This window comes from Periophthalmus magnuspinnatus, chromosome 21 (assembly GCF_009829125.3).
Source record: "Periophthalmus magnuspinnatus isolate fPerMag1 chromosome 21, fPerMag1.2.pri, whole genome shotgun sequence".
Classification (NCBI taxonomy): domain Eukaryota; kingdom Metazoa; phylum Chordata; class Actinopteri; order Gobiiformes; family Gobiidae; genus Periophthalmus; species Periophthalmus magnuspinnatus.
The window spans coordinates 31,409,933-31,427,585 of record NC_047146.1 but is presented as its reverse complement, the minus strand read 5'-3'; the positions used below and the strand labels follow the sequence as shown (position 1 = coordinate 31,427,585).

The following is a 17,653-nucleotide window of genomic DNA, read 5'->3' as shown; positions in this document are numbered from 1 at the left end:
ATCAGACTGAAAACATCCAGAATGTCACAACTACAACAGACACAAGAACAGATCACAAACATATAAGAGGGGTCAAGATTTTTTAAATTCTAGACATTTTTTTCCTCGTTTCTGTTGGATTTTAACGTGTTCCAGTTGGCGACGGTGGTCCTACATTTACATTATGTCGGGTCCTTGCACCGGTGTAAACACAGAGCTGCCCTCACCTCTGCCCGACTCAAAAACAAATGTAGCAACAGCAGATATTTTTCTACTATAAACAACTATAAATATTCATCTAAAACAAATCTTATTGTTTTAGAGGGATATTTAAACACACAAGCCCTGTGCCCAATAAAAGCTGATATATTATATTATTTTCAGTATAAATGTATGAGCTCTTGGGGGCCCCCTGGTAGCCTCGGGGCCCTTAGCAGCTGCTCAGTCTGCTTATAGGCTAGACCGGCCCTGCCATCGACCAATGACCACTCAGCTCTCATTGTAAGGGGTTAAAGCGTCTACTAATTGTACTATAACCTCCATGGACAGCAGTACATCTCCACATACCGTACCCATCATGCCATGCTTCTCTCCTTTCGTGTCCCTGTGCTGTCTGCCCGATTTCCCCTCCTCCTCCCGAACACCGGCGGACATGTTTAGCCTGGGCCCTGCTCATTTAGCCTGTCAGCTCTCAGCCCAGACGCTCAATGAAGATGAATTATGAGTGCGTTGCGTTGACGTTGCCGCGGCAATGGGACCTGCCCCCCCCCACCACCACCACCGCTCCTCCACTGTCACCTCCACTCTGAGTCTCTGATCACATAAAGGTCTAGCATTAGCCCCACACCTGTTTGGGTCCAGTCTGGTATCCTCCGTGCAGCATGTGGCGGTGCAGTCTGCTTAGAAAGGCACGATCTGTGGTTGTCACGCCGTCACAAAACATTAACGGTCCCGTATTACGCAGAATTGACTCTTGTGAGCGTTTAGTCTTGTCATAATGTTTTGGGGGATTTGGGATAACAGCTCTACTTTCCAAAATGTGTGCATATCATATATTTGCATTCCTGTAACTCAAATATTCAAGGTGTTTGTGATGAGGAAACGTTATAATATAGATCAGAAAATAGCATCATATGGGCACACATTTTGTAAAGTCGAGCCGTTATCCCAAATCCAGAAGGTTGTGAGTTCAAATCCCGCTCTGCCTGTCATAAATTGTCCCCAGATCAGTCTTATATGTGCTGTAGAAATAACTGAAGTAGCCTGACATTTGTGCTAAAAGGCAAGATACTCTCTCCACTGCATTTATATAACACATTTTATAAACAAAACTGTTTCCAAAGTGCTGCACAGATAAAAGTAACAATAAAAAACAACAAAAGGTATAAATGCTCAAAGTCTACGCAGTGAAGTAGTGAGCTCCTCCCTTCAGACAGATTCAAAGTAGAGGCTTACCTGTATCCTGTCAGAACAGAAGACGCCGCTCGGATGAGAAGCAAATGGTTCACTCTTTTGTCCAGTTGACAGAATTCAGTTTTCTTTTGCAGCGCAGTAAAAGTTTACTTACCATCAGTACAGGGCGGTAGACGTGAACACTCAGCACAATGTGGCGGTGTTTTTCATTCAAACCTGGGTATGCTTCCACTGTAGGGAGTATTATACCTCTGATGACTTAAGCCGGATAACAAAGACTGAACTGGAGGTGTCCTTGCTACAGTACATACAATTCCCTATGAATGTTTGAGCTTGAAAGAGACTGACTCTTAGACTGACTTTTCCGTACATTAAAGTGTGATTTAAACCAGTCTGCTCCCTGCTCCTCCTGATCCCAGATGAAAGAAATCCTCCTTATGTGTTTCTGCGCTGTAGAAATGACTGGAGCTGTTTTACTTTGAGAAAAAAAACACTCTTTAAATTGCTCCATCACAATAGTCGGTGTGTTCTCTTTCTGCCAATAGTCCATTAGTTTTTCGAGACCAGAGGCACACCAGGAAACTTCAAAGGCTGCTACATATACTACCACCCGATACTTTTCCAAAATACACAGTTATTACAGTTTTATTTATTTGAGCAAACCATTTGAAAAGCCATCCAACCGAGGCACATCAGCATGTCAGCTCTCAGCTTTAAAACAAAGAACCTTTTTGGACATTTTTTTGTTTTATTCAATAATTCTGTGCAGGGCTATATTTAACTTTAATTTAATCTATTAATATTAAATCCCATGTGACGTAATCCCATTCCTTATATGTTAGAATCTGTAAAATAACCCTTTACTCTTACCGTCCACCTTCATTAGATTATAGTGTTGTCTTAAAGGTGCACTATGGGACTTTTCTGATGGAGGATCTGCCACCTGCTTGTCTCCATGGAAATTGCTGCGCCTATAATGTTCCACAGTATGGCTTTAAACTTATCTATAGCGAGGTTTACTCTCCACAGATCTGACATGTAATTTAGGGATGAGATTTAATACGTTTTTAATAAGTTTCACTCCTTTTCGAGCTTAAATACGAACAAATTTGTGATATGTGCTTTAAGTGTACCTGATACATGTGCTCGAAATAAATAAATAAATGAATGAAAGTGAACTTAAAGTCACTTGTGGAGAAAGAGTCAAAAAAAGAGACAAAAAAGGTCACGGACTCTCCATGCTGTCAGTGGGTGAAGTGTCTTGCCCAAGGACACGACACCAGTATCAATGATCATGATACACTGTGCTGTGTGAAAAGCCAAACAACGCAGTAACAGTGGTTCCTCGTTTATCGCGGGGATTACGTTCTAAAAAAGTCTTCGGCTTTATTTTTTACAATTATTCTATGTATTTTGCAGCTGTAAAACCCCTCACCACACACTTTATACACTTTTCTCACACAGGCGTTAACATTTTCTCACATTTCTCTCTCGTTTAAACTCTCTCAAAGTTCAAACCTTCGTAGGCGTCTTTGTTGGTGCGGAACGTTTCATCGACATTGTGGGTTTTGTCGGGGAGAAAACAAATTGCAAACGTACAGCACTTCAGAGTCACACTGCGATCCAACATTTATGTAAATTTGTCTGAACACATTCTGTACTGTACAGAAGACACGGCACGGAGGAGACTGATGGACAATGGTCTACAGTCCAACAGCCAATCAGGACGCACAGCACAATGCACATGCAACTGTATTTCCTCTATAAACCTCCAATCTACAGTTTTCAGAACATACTATGCGATCTATAAATGAGTTTCGACTTCCTGTTCATTCTTGGCTTTCAAAGTGATGAAAAATTTGCACTGTTGTCATAGCAATTAACAGTCATACAGTATATGTTTAGAATTTTATTTTATTTATCTTTATTTATACAGGGGGACCCAATGAGACACTTGGGCTCTCTTTTTCATGGGTGCCCTGTTTAAAATACAACACAAACTGAAAAAAACAATCAAAACAAATAAGTCCATATAAAACATCAATACCAAGTGCAGGTGTGTGTATAAAAGTTTGTTATCAGATTATTAAATTGCAATTGTGTCACCAACGTGTCCAGTTTTGCTTTTCCTTGGAGCATATTCCATTTTTGTGAAGCAGAACAGCTAAAAGCCTCTTTCCCATCTCAGTTCTGGTGCGGCTCGTCTTTAGCCTTATGCATCATGTGATCTGGGGTTAAATGTTCCGGTATCAATAATTAACAAGCAGGTGAGGTAAAATGGTGAACAGCCCTCAAAATGTCTCCTAGAAAGATTAAGATGCAACCCACGAATAGATGGCATTTTGCGAACATGTCACTTTGTAGCTATGGCAACAGTGCTAACTTTTCATCACTTCGAAACGCACGGATATACGTTTAAAGTAGTTTCCATTGTCCAGTTTTTATATTTAATGGACCTGTACCCACTTTCTTGCCTTTCTTGTCTTGCTTCACTTACACATATGTTGTATTAGCAGTAGACGTCCACCGCGTACTTTCTGCGTATAGTTAGATAATCAGGAAGTGCACTTTAGCATGCTAGTTGTTGTTAGCATTACCATTACAGCCAAACTTTGCACTGTTATAATTAATATATTGACTCATTGTTCAATATGTGAAAGCTGGGGTCAGTATTTATCAACATTTTTGGTAATTTTTTTTGTGTTATATGATAAAATTTAAGTCGTAAAAGGTGAAATTAATGACTATGACTCATTACAGATGCAAACTGAAGTACTAGAGCATTTCATTCTCCTGTTTATTTATTGCAGCTCTTGATTTTTTAGTAGTTTTTGTGGTTCAAATCTGCTCTTGGGTCATTGTATCAGTTGGTTTCAATATTATCGTTTATCAAACTTCAAAGTTTATTATCGTGGCAGATCTACTCATTGCGGTGCATAATTACAAAACTCAGAATGCATGAGGTAACCGAGGAATAACTTTGAAACCACTGCAAAACTTGTTCTGTTTTTCACGTTTTCAGACAGGGACTGTTCCAGACTGAGATTTGAAAGGTCGTAAATGGTAGACGTGTGTGTGTCCGTGTGCGTGCGTGCGTTGTTCAAGGTTGATTCGCACCCGTGTTATTGTGGAAGTTGATAAATTGTGTGACATTTTGAGCGGTCTGGGCTGGGAGTCTCGCTGGTAATGAGAATTCAGACTGGACAAAGATGTTCAGCGCGTGTAACAGAAGCACAAAGAGGGCCAGTGTGGGATAATAGAGCTGTATGCGAATATGAAGATGCTATTAGAAACACTGACATAAACTACTTGAATATTGACCTTTGCGTTGCATAAGGGATTACACAAGAGCGTTGCATTGTGGGTGAGTACAGTAAAGTGGATAAGTGGCAGTGTGGGTGAAGTTAAAAGCATGTTCTGTCATTTTTTATGCTATAGTAATTACCTGGTATTGACGGTTAAGGTTTGAAAAACTAGGATGTTCTGCATGAAGTCAAGTGAGGAATAACTTTGGAGCAACGCAAACTTTTTAAAATGAATTTGAGACTGTAAAAATCAGGTTCAGTGCCATTAATGCTGCTCTTGTCCTACGCATTTGTCCCAGGATCACAATCAGGGGTGATTAGCAATGCTTTTAGGTAATTGGCTAAAGGTTTACAGGTCAAAATAGACAATACGCACTCTCCTTGCACAAGAAATCAAACCTGCAACCTTCTAACAGCTACTAATGTACCACTGAACTTGTAAACTGCATTTAAAAGCACATTCTGTCACATTTTATGCTACAGTATTTACCTGGTATTGTGGGTTAAGTTTGGGTTAGACATTTGGAGACACGTAATTTCACATATCGTCTGGTGTTGTGTTTGTGATGGTTGTGCAAAAACAGTCACCGTTTTAGTTTCCTCAGTTTCCATTTGAAATAGAAATAAACAATCCTTAGAAAATGTATTAACTTGATGTGGCAGTGGATCCTCTCCTAAAACGTACAGCACTGATGACGCCTTACTCTTCTCCTTACCCTTCTCCTCCTCCTTCTCCTTCTCCTTAGCCTCACCCTTCTCTTTACCCTTCTCCTTACTCTTCTCTTTACCCTTCTCCTTACCCTTCTCCTTACCCTTCCCTTTACCCTTCTCCTTACCCTTCCCTTTACCCTTCTCCTTACCCTTCTCCTTACCCTTCCCTTTACCCTTCTCCTTACCCTTCTCCTTACTCTTCTCCTTACTCTTCTCCTTACTCTTCTCCTTAGCCTTCTCCTTACCCTTCTCTTTACCCTTCTCCTTCTTACCCGACATGTTACACTGAACTGTCCACACAATGTCCAGTGTTTTAGCTGAGCAGCACAGAGAGCGTCAGGGGGAGGGGCCTTGGCAGATGGACACGTGAGGCACTTACTGGTTTTAAAAATTTGAGGGACCAGGACAGCATTGAGGGACATTTATCTCATATATATATAGATATATAGATATATAGATATATAGATATATATAGATATATAGATATATATAGATATATATAGATATATATAGATATAGATATATATATATAGATATATATATATATAGATATATATATATATATATATAGATATATATAGATATATAGATATATATATAGAGATATAGATAGAGATATAGATAGATATATAGATAGATAGATAGATAGATAGATAGATAGATAGATAGATAGATAGATCTTTATTGTCTCCAGGGGGAAATTGTTTTTCACAGACACTGTCAAAAGAAACCACATAGATCCAAACAATAAAGACAAAGATGACAACAGCTGCAGCGGAAAAATGAAAAGTATATTTGAGCAAAATGTGTCTGGCTCCAGTACAGATATACAGTATAAACTGATCTCAAGGTCAGAATAAGTCCTCTGTGTGCAGTCTGCATCTAAGTATGAAGCCTTTTAGTGTGTGATAATCAGGAAGTGTATATTTGCAACTGCTTATAAACTCATCACGGTGAGTAATTAGGATGCTCGGAATGCATAAGGCGAGTGAGGACTTTGGACGACTGCAAATAGTTTCAAATGGACTTGTTTAAGACAATAAAAATCAGGCACAGTGTCATTAATGTTGGTTTTGTTCTTCGTATTTGACCCAGCCAGGATCACAATCAGGAGAGATTAGCAATGCGTTTAGGTAATTGGCTAAAACTTTACAAAATAGACAATACACACTGTCCTTGGTCAGCAAATCGAACCTGCAACCTTCTAGTTTTGTGTTAACAGTCCCTTCTGTACCACTGAACTTTCCATTTTCCTATTACAACTCCTAAGCTGCATTTGTCCAAAATTTTCAATAAATGTATCCTATTCAAAAGCAAAATGATTCACTTCTCAAGGTAATCTTCTTAATGTTAACCCTGTAGTATTCCTGCTTCCTGACACGCTTAATAAAATAGTGACTAAACCTCATCTGCAGCTGTCTACATTTTCAAACACAAACGGTCCAAACCTATTTCCAGAAAGTAAATTCCACTAATTGCAGTGTTTCTGATAAACGATTTCTCCTTGAGTATTAATAGTGATTCTTCCTGGTTCAGACAGGTGTGCAGGGGACTTCAGGGTTTAATTAAAAGCGGGTTGGGAGGAGATGATTGGTCAGATAACATCTCCACCTGTCTTCTGACCTCAATTTGCTTCCTTCACCTCCGTAATGAGTCTGCGGGAACTGCAGAAAACTCACTTTGGTATAATCTGTCACATTAATTCATCAGGGCTTATGCACGAGTTTGCTTTTCCCTAGTCTTTTATATAAGGGAGGGGAGAGATAACACTACAATGCGCGACAGAAAGCATTTAAAAGGTCACATTTATACGGCCTTCATGCAATCAAGGTTAAAGGTTATTTTGGTGGGATTTGCATCATGTGGAATTGCAGAATTTTGTGAAGAAAAGCATGAAAATAAGTAAAAGTTGAAAATTACATTGGGATTTGCAACAGGATCCCATGTCATTAATATACAAAATTAAAATGCAAGGAATAATTTACACAAGGAACACGTTTGTCTAACCATGATTTTTATTTTTATTTTATTTTATTTTTTTTTTGTAAACAAAATTGTTAAACTAGGGAAAAATGGGTAAGACTGTTTTGTCCTTGTAGAGAACTGTATTTCATTCAACAAAACCATGAGCCACCACAGAACACTGCTGATTATATTTGGTGATACTGTGCATATTCACAGGGTCATGTCTAGGCAAATAAATACTGTATTTTCTGGACTATAAGTGGCCCTTTTTTCATAGTTTGGTTGGGGGGTGCGACTAATACTGAGTTTTTTTTTCTTCATTATTATGTATTTTTTGGCTGGTGCGACTTATACTCCAGTGCAACTTATAGTCCAGAAAATACGACCATTTATTCATATTGTTTACATTATAACTAAATACTGCTTATTATAACACCAGAAATTTTCCAGTTTATCTTTACCTTTAAAATGGTGCATCCATTTTCTATGTTCAACCCAAAAACTGTATAAAGAAGCGTTCGGCTCCAGTCAAATTAAACTCATCGAGGCTGGAAGTTATAGCGGCTAATTTGGAGCGGAGTTTAATACTTGGAATACTGACTGTGAGTATCATAACAACCAAAGAGCCAATGCGGAGCGAGACTGTTGAAGGTAACGCCCCTTCCTGCCCGCACCGTTTAGCAGTCAACCAAACCTAGCTGGAGCGACGTCACGGAAAGAAAGCGCCTGATTTGTCTGTTATTAACCTACATATCTTGATTTACGGACACAATAGTGAAATAAAAATACCGGCGAGTTAATACGAACATTTTAAGACCAAAATGTCGAGCCTGACAGCAGCAGTTATGAAGAGAGGGGCGATAGTTTTTCAATAGAAAGTGAATTGGAGCCAGAGTTGATGGAGCCAGAAGCGCACCCATGCACACTTCCTTTTTGGAACAGCTAGCAGGTTAGCTATGCCCATTTACATATACAGTCTATGGTTCGACCTCATCAAGTTCAGTACGTATATGTTTAGCCAATATATTTCTCACATCATGTACATACTCCCCATATATAAAACTAAAATGCCACAGTTAAACCACATCTCTTTTTCATTCCTCCTCGCAGGACTAACCATCTCTCCTCCACTCGTCTGTCCATCCATGGTCCTGACAGAGCAGTAGATTGTGATTCTGTTTGTAATGACGTTTTTGTCCTTTTGTGACCTTTTGGACCGGGACACAATCATTTAATTCACATCCACTGCTCTGGCCTTTGCTTTGGTCCAAATGTAACAGACTCCCATCTGCTTCTTCTGTAAAGTCCACAGTCATGATCAACCTCCTTCCCTTCAGATCTGAACTTTCACAGACCTGTCCTAGTTTGGCATTTACTGGTTTAAATCGGGTTGGTTCTGTGGTAATATATGAACTGTTTGGACATGTTCTTGTGACAGGTTGAAGCAGGAATATGTTAGAAGTCAGAAAATAGCTCCCATTGGTGGTTGATTTGTTACAGAGGGCACAGAATGGGACTTGAACCAACAGCCTTTCATGGGCTAACATCTCTGCCACTGCCTTTGTAGTCACACCATCCTGAGAATGTCTGATCTCTGAAGCTAAGAGCCCAACTTAGCTTCAGAGATCAGACATGGGCCTGATTAGTACTTGGATGGGAGGACGCTGGGAACGCCATGTGCCGGAGTGGGGCCGCATTGGTTCTAGTTTTTAGTGCCATTGTGTCTATAAGCAAGTCACTTCACCCAGCTTGTCTAAAGCGTCAAAAAAGGCATATATTAATGGAATGTAACATATTTTCCTCCTGTATAAGGGTTGGGGTTATCGGTTTAGGGCAGGGGTGTCCAAACGTTTTGCAAAGAGGGACAGATTTGATGAGGTGAAAATGTGTGGGGGCCATTCAGCCTGATCATTCTTTGAAATAATTAATATTAAATGAAAATGAACTATTTAATTATTTTAACTTTTTATTACAAATGATTTTCACCTTTCAAAACCAAATGACTGATACACAGATTATAAATATGAAAAAGTGAACATTTAAACTGTCCTTTTGATAATCACAATCAAATAAATTGATTGAGATTTTAGAATTTCTTCACCTCAGAAGGCTAAGAAATAACTGCACTAATGTGAAGAGTGAAACAGATCTGACTGTAGGAAATAGGCCCGGTCTGGCTCAAAGACAGTGGTTTTGATGCACAAAACGTCGCACACGTGAAAGTCAGTCTTGTCCTCGCACGGTTCTTATTAAAGTTCATAACTGAGAACAAATATGTTGAACCAAACAAACTTAGCATTTTCTTAGCAAAGGTTCGAATTTCTTTAAACTTGTCTTTATCCAGTTGGCAATAGAAGTCAGCGAGAGTGCGGCCTCAGATCTGCTGCCATCGTCTGGTGCCCAGCGGAAATTTGTACACGGGCTGCAATTGGCCCCCGAGCCAGACTTTGGCCATGCTTGGGTTAGGGTTTAGGGCTAGGGTTGAACTGTTTACATTGCTGTTTCTGGGCATACAACTCAACAGGCTGATCTCCCGCCCTCTTCACACCTTCTCTCTTTCACACAGAGGAACCGGGTTAGCATGCTAAGCCCTGGGTACTCATCATAGCATTACTGTTAGAGTGAGAATTTAACTGTTAACCTTATTGTTTGTGGGCGTATAACTCTACCAGCTGTGCCACTGCCCTCACGTTTCTTGTCTGCAGTCTCTTTCACACAGAAGAACAGTGTTAATACGCTCGGTCCTGGATCCTCATTGTAGCATTCATCCTGGTTATAGCGGGAATTGAACTGTTAACCTTATTGTCTGGTGCCCATTTCTACCAACTAAGACTCTGCCCTTCACGTCTCTTCTTGTCGACTCATGTGGAGGAGCAGTTGCGTTAAAATCTTAAATCTGCGATCCCCCGGGGTTAGCATTCCTCGCGCTGATAATGGCAATTGAACTGTTAACCTCGCAGTTTCTGGGAATACGTCTCACTGAGCTACTGCCCTGTTCCCCCTCTCTATCTGTAGACACTTTCACGCCGAGGAAGTTAATATGCTAAGTCCTGAATCCTTACTGTGGCATTCCTCTTGCTTTAATCTGACACAAATGTCAAGTGGTCCCTGTCCGCCGCGGCCCGCTCCGGCTGATGTACTATCTACACTCACTGCCTCTGGGATATTTATTACAACATGTCCGCCTCCCATTTCATCATGTAAATATTGTCCCCATTCGTTGAAATACTGGCTGTCTGTACTTCCGCTGTCAGTGGGAAAAGATGAGTTAAAATTGGTCGGGGTTAACCAGCGTCGATATTCATGAAGCCAAACTTAGATCCGTCTCAGTTATTCTATTGGACGCACTTGGCTCCGTCGCCGTAGACTCGTGTGTGAAAGCTTCATCACTGCACGACGCGAGGAAGTAGAACGCAGACTGAGAAATACACGCGTTCACTTTGCCAGACGAGCTGAAGTAAGTTCTGAAATGATGATATCTTTCATAATTTACCACCTCGGGCATAGATCATTATTAGCAGAGGTGGATGAACTTCTACATTTCTACAATAAAAATACTCAAGCAAAAGTATTACATGAAAAAAAATCGACTTGAGTAAAAGTATAAATGTACTTTAAGAGTAAAAAGTAAAATTATTTCGCACAAGTGTTAAATGTAGTGATATGGATTTAAAAAAAGAAAAAAAAAAAAAAAAAAAGAAGAAAAAGATACATATTTTGGTCAACAGTACCAATACAAATCAATTTCTTATGAATTTTGTGTATTTATTTCGTTTGCTGGAAACTGAAGCTTGAACTCGAAAACTTACCTCGAACTTGATAAAAAATAACCCCTCGAATCCTATGAAAAGGACTTTTTACTTTTCAGTGCAGTTAAAAATGCAGTAGAGTTGAAAGTGCAGACAGTAGCACTCAGTAAAAGTAAAAAGTTGGTATAGAAATGTTCAACCTAAAACCTACATAACCAATGAAAAATATTATTTCTGAGGAGATTAATGTTGTTTACCAGGGTCACAAATGTGTGTTTTCATTTTCAGCACAATTACATGTTTAATTAATTTATTTATTTGGTTGTGACAAAGCATGTTAATGACGTAAACACACCGGATTATAGCCAAAAGAATCATCTCCATTCATTGTCCCAAGGGCTGGGGTCACAGAAGGGTCAAAATACACAATAAAAAAATGCACAATTCCCATGGTTGCACATTCCACTCATTGCACAGTTCTCATTATTGCACCATCCACAATATTGCACATTCCATTCACTTCACAGATCATATAATTGCACATTACACTCATTTTCTTTTTACATTTTATTCCCACCCTTTTCATATTTTGCCCGTACATGCAAATATGTCTCTGTAGAAAAGTTAAAATCACATTCTCGCTATAGATGATGCATGTTCGGTTTGACTAGTTTTTTCTTTGAGCTGTAAAAGAAGTGTATGTGGGACATTCTCTCAGGGTTAGAGCGAGACTATTCTTCATGTATTATCATATATTAAAGCTCCTATATTACACAAACTGGACTGTTGTGAGCTTTAAAACACGTTATAATGTTGTTACCTGCTCAAAAAACGTACCTGGAGTTGTGTTTCATGTTTGAGTAACCTTTTATTAATAATCTGTACATCTCCAAACACTCTATTCCACCTTGTGATGTCATAAAGTTGTCAAGTTAGCATCTAGCATCTATGTTTTGTTCAGTAGAGATTGACATTTCCAAACAAAGTAGAGCACTTCCTGTATTACCACATGATGACATCACGAGTGTTTTCTGTTTGAGAGAAGAACTCGGCCTAAATGTGCAGGGTTTGTGCGTTAAACGTGTGTGAATGAAACAAAAAAACACAACTCCAGGTGTGTTTGTGACGAGGAAACAACATTAGAACATAGATCAGAAACAGAGTAATATGGGCCCTTTAACACGAGTATTGTACAACTCAACTAAAGCATGCAATAACTGAAATAAATGAAACACAACGAACTGAAGCTCGTATCTGCCGTAATGATATTTGAGGGACATTTTTATAGCGCTCTTGTGAATGAACCACTCATCACAGTACAGTATCACAGCAGGGAGAGCCGCTATCTACTTCCATTATATTTAAATTTACACGGCAAGAAACATAAGAATCTGCATTTTTGAATAATGACTGAAGAAAAACATTCAAATAAGCTAATAGCGTATTTTTATGGTGTAAAATGGAATGGTGCAAGTAATGGAGCAGAATAACAGTTAGAAACAAAGCAATAGAAATCAGCCACATCATTATGACCACTGATGAGTAACTCTTTATTTTATGTTAGTGGGTGGGAGAACTAAGGTAAACATGGACATTTTGAAAAGTAATTTTAGGAGTTAGAGTAGAGTATCTTTAAGACCTGGTTTAGTCCTGGGTTAGAGCCGACTTAGTCCAGGATTAGATCTGGTTTAGCCCTGGTTTTGGGACCGTTCACACTGTCTTAGTCATGTCATGGTTTGGTTCTGTGATAGTCCTGGTTTAGTATTGGTTTAGTTCAATCTTAATTTTGATGTGGCATGTGTGTGCAAATGTAAAACCTGGTTTAGTCCTGGTTAACCCTGGTTTAGGTTTTGTGGGGTGTTCTCAGTTTGTAGTCGTCAGTCTCTGTCAGCAGTGCATTATACCTAATTTAGTCCGGGTTTAGATCTGGTTTCTTCATAATTTAGACCTGGGTTAGTTCTGGGTTAGACCTGGGTTAGACCTGGTTTAGTGCTGGGTTAGACCTGGTTTAGTTCTGGGTTAGACCTGGTTTAGTTCTGGGTTAGACCTGGTTTAGTGCTGGGTTAGACCTGGTTTAGTGCTGGGTTAGACCTGGTTTAGTCCTGGCTTAGTTCTGGTTTAGTCCTGGTTTAGTCCTGGGTTAGTTTTGGGTTAGACCTAGTTTAATCCTGGTTTAGTCCTGATGCAGTCTAGCTTTAGTCTCAGTTTTGATGTGGTGTGTGTGCAAATGTGAACACACCCTTAGTCCTGGTTTAATCCTGGTTTAGTCCTAGTTTAATCCTGGGTTCAAACTGGATTAAAACTGATTTAGTCCTAGTTTAGTGCTCCTCTCATGGGTTATTGGTCTGTGTTCTGTGTTAGTGTTCAATATCTATCAGAAGTGCATTATACCTGGTTTAGTCCCGGTTTAGTCCTGGTTTAGTCCTGGTTTAGTCCTGGTTTAGTTCACTTTTGGTTTGAGCCCAGTTTAGTCCTGATGCAGACTTGGTTTGATCTTGCGCTAGTCCAGGTTTAGTCTCAATTTTGATGTGGCTTGTGTGCAAATGTGAACGCACCCTTAGACCTGGTTTAGACCTGGTTTAGACCTGGTTTAGACCTGGTTTAGACCTGGTTTAGACCTGGTTTAGACCTGGTTTAGACCTGGTTTAGACCTGGTTTAGACCTGGTTTAGACCTGGTTTAGACCTGGGTTAGACCTGGGTTCAAGCTGGATTAGACCTGGGTTCAAGCTGGATTAAAGCTGATTTAGTCCTGATTTTGTGCACCTCATTGTTCAATATCTATCAGAAGTGCATTATACCTGGTTAGTCCTGGTTTAGTTCTGGTTTAGTCTTGGTTTATTGAACTTTCTGTCTACCCTGGTCACTACTTAAAAGTGTCCAAATGAGTAAAGGAGACATTTTCGACAGTTGGCTGATAGCGCAGTGCATCACAATTCGGTTGTAAATGATCACAAGAGACTGCGATTTTACAACTGATCTTTGCAAGTGAATTCTACCCAATTTGACACAGTAACCAAAGCACAAAATGTCTTTCACGTGGAACTGTTACGGAATGCTAATAAACGAAAGCTGGAATCTGAGGGAAAAACTTGTGGGAATGAGCGAGCTGGGGCATGGCATGGCTCCAGGATATTTATCTTTGGAATCGCGCTGCCAATTAAAGCGGTTGCTAAGCTAACTGATCCATAAACAGCGCGCGGGTTCGGAGGCGCTGGAGGCGATGTAATCCAGATAGGTTTATTTACCGCGGAGAGACACAAGGGAGATAATCAGGAAACAAAAGAGCCAGATATGACAGAAAATGGGACACAAATTGTAGTCTATCTCTCTGCGCTGCTGTGTTGTCGTACATAGAAATGTTTTATCAAGCCGCCCAAATGAACTTGTCCTTTTGGCACCAATCTGAGGCTTCATTATTGGGCTTGTCTTCTGGGAGTTGTTCTACATATTTGAATTTTTTAGAGGAATGTGTTGTTCAAAAACAGCCTGAGACTTGTGTTGTCTGCTCAAATATTATCATGCATATTCTAGCTAGAGGCATGCAATGTATAAGTAATGTCCAACTCCATTTCAATACTAAGACAAAGACTGAACATAGACTCATATCAACATAGACTGATTCCGATACCACAATGACAATTTAAAAAACACTTTACGTTGACAATAGAATGTGATTTTCAACATTACATTGTAGGACTTTCTGTTATATTACCGTGTGGGTTTAGTACAAGTTAGCGTGTTATGAAACTCGATTTCAATACTAATGAATAGACTTGATACTTAATAGTCTATCTGATACCACAATGAAAATAAACAAAAAAAAAAAAACAACAAAAAAAGAGAAACAAAACACACGTTATTGAGACGTAGTACTTTCTTAGACGTAGTACTTTATATTCACATGTGTGTTATATGTGTGTGGTGGTCCATGAGCCTGGTTTAGCCCTGATGTAGTCCTGCTCTAGTCCTGGTTTGGTCCTGGTTTAGTCCTGCTTTAGTCCTCACTTAGGTATGTTCATAGTGCTCCATGGGTTTATACTGGACTATGTGTCTTGTACTTTGTGAAACAGAGACACATAATTCTAAAAATATTAAGGAAAGGTTCATTAATGTCCTGTGAATTTGACTTTCAGTATCAATACCTCCTCAAATGAGTATCTAGTTTCAATACAAGTTTTTTTTTTAGTATAAGTTATATTATATTTTGTTCCTGGTCTTGTTGGTATCTTGTGTATTTGAGAGAGTCTTATGCTAAATGACAGTTCCAGATCATCCTGTGTTTGTGTGTAGGAGGGACCAGCTCACCACATCATTTGGCCAATAAGGCAAAATATGAAGGGAAAAGTCACTTGTGCATTTTGCCTTAATTAATCAAAACTATGGCAATTTCATATATTAAAAGTATATCCCAAGACAGGCAAAGCTTTGTCTCCATCAACCATAGACTGTTGTGGTAAAGGCTGATGGGCGGGACCAAAGATACAGACTCGGGTTTTATTTGCAGATACATGAATGTGAATGAAGGTGGACGGAGCAGACAGTGGGGAGCGGTGTCGTAGGCAGTCGTGTTGGAGCAGGTCGTGGGTCGCAGGGTCAGAGGCGGGGGTGTTCATACCGGACATGGAGAGCTGGGTCGGAGACAGAGGAGCAGAATCGCCGTGGATACACAAACACACAAACAAGTAAACTGGAGCGTGACATGAAGAAAAAAACAAAAACGACAAGAATACTGGAATGTGACGATCTGGCCCTGAGTGTTGGATCCTCAATCCTTTTGTCCTCACAGATGAAGACTTGATTGCTTGATCAGAAGCAGGTGTGCGTAGGCGGTGCCAGAGTCTCCGCCCACCTCCAGAGTCTCCGCCCACCTCCAGAGTCTCCGCCCACCTCCAGGCTCAAACACAGAAGGGAGGGGGGGAAACAGCACAGAACACACACACACACACACAAACAAATCCTGGCAACTGTATAAATAAATGGACAGAGCTAACCTGCTAGTTGCCATGTTCCAAACAGGGAGTGAGCACGGGCGCACTTCAGCTCCAGTTCACTTTTTTTTAAGTTATTTTGAGTTTTTGTTTGTCTTTCTTTCTTCTTTTTTTATTATATGTTTTAGTTATTTTGAGGTGTTTTCTTTCTTTCTTTCTTTCTTTATTTTTAGATATTTTGAGTTTTCTGTTTGTTTGTTTTTAATTATTTTGAGGTTGTTTTTTTCATTTTATTTTGAGTTGTTTGTCATTTTGAGTTATTTTGGTCTTAAATGTTCGTATTAACCCTCTACATGATCCTGGGGTTCATTTCTTTCTTTCTTTTTTTTAATTTTTAGTTATTTAGCTATTTTGAATTTATTTTCTTTCTTTCTTTTTTTGAGTTATTTTGAGTTTTTGTTTTTCTTTCTTCGTTTTAGTTTTAGTTTTAGTTTGAGGTGTTTTTTCTTTCTTTCTTTATTTATTTATTTTTAGATATTTTGAGTTTTCTGTTTGTTTTTAATTATTTTTAGGTTGTTTTTTTTTCATTTTATTTTGAGTTGTTTGTCATTTTGAGTTATTTTTTTTTATTTTTTTTTTAACTGTGTCCTCTCTCTGTACCTGCTGCTGTCAGACTCCTCATTTTGGTCTTGTTGTTGTGATGTTCGTATTAACTCGCTCTACCTGATCCTGTGGTTTTTATTTCACTCTTGTGTCTGTAAATCAAGATATGAACATTAATAAAGGACAAATCAGGCGCTTTCTCTCCCAGAGGTCACTCCCAGCAGCTTCTTTACACAATCTATGCTGTCAACCCAAATCTTTATGCTACTTGTTAAAGTTCATTGTGGCAAATCTGAGAATCAAAGCAGTATCTTGACATGGCTGTTATTACTTTCTTATTATACTAATGTCTTTTTTATTTTGTTTTTTTGTGTTACAGGAGATAGCAGCGATCGGGAATGACAGAAACTGGAAGGGCATCGGGATCTCTCTGCTGGTGATCGTGGTGGTTCTGTCTCTCATCGGACTGTCCATCGTCCTGCTCTCCAGAGGTCAGAGGTCACTAGTGTATATGCTGTTTTCTTTCATTTTTAATTTCTTTCTTTCGTTTTTTTGTTTTTTTTCCTCATCGAATCCTAATTATTTTGCTTTTATTTTGTCTGTTCAGATGATGGAGGAAAGCCGTTTGTTATTCCATTGACAGTTGATGATCTCTTTGACCCAAACTTCCAGATACATGATCCAGAGGCAAAGTGGATTAATGGTAAGAAAATTATTATTGAAACTTTTTTTTTTTTCTTTGTTTTGACTACTTTATACATTTTATATACACAGAGATAACACATATATGTAGATAGAATTATGTAAAAAAGAAAAAAAGTAGAGTAGAAAAAGAACATTATATGAGAGGGTGTGTCCAAATGTTTGACTGGTAGTGTATATATTATATGTATATGTATTAGTTATATGTATATATTAATATACTAATAATATTGTACTGGATTCATTCAATGCAATTTATTAAGACAGAAATCATAAAAGCAGTCTCCTCTTCAGACA

The 17,653-nt window shown here is 39.0% G+C and overlaps 1 protein-coding gene across 1 annotated transcript in view; it reads left to right on the top strand.

Annotated features, from left to right (window-relative positions):
- The window catches only part of LOC117388976 (inactive dipeptidyl peptidase 10-like), a 149,688-nt gene that overhangs the window by 83,218 nt on the left and 48,817 nt on the right, over positions 1 to 17,653 (top strand). The window contains exons 2-3 of the mRNA XM_055230514.1: positions 17,034 to 17,145; positions 17,262 to 17,357. Coding sequence (XP_055086489.1) covers positions 17,034 to 17,145; positions 17,262 to 17,357 — 208 coding nt within the window. The remainder of the gene's footprint in view (positions 1 to 17,033; positions 17,146 to 17,261; positions 17,358 to 17,653) is intronic.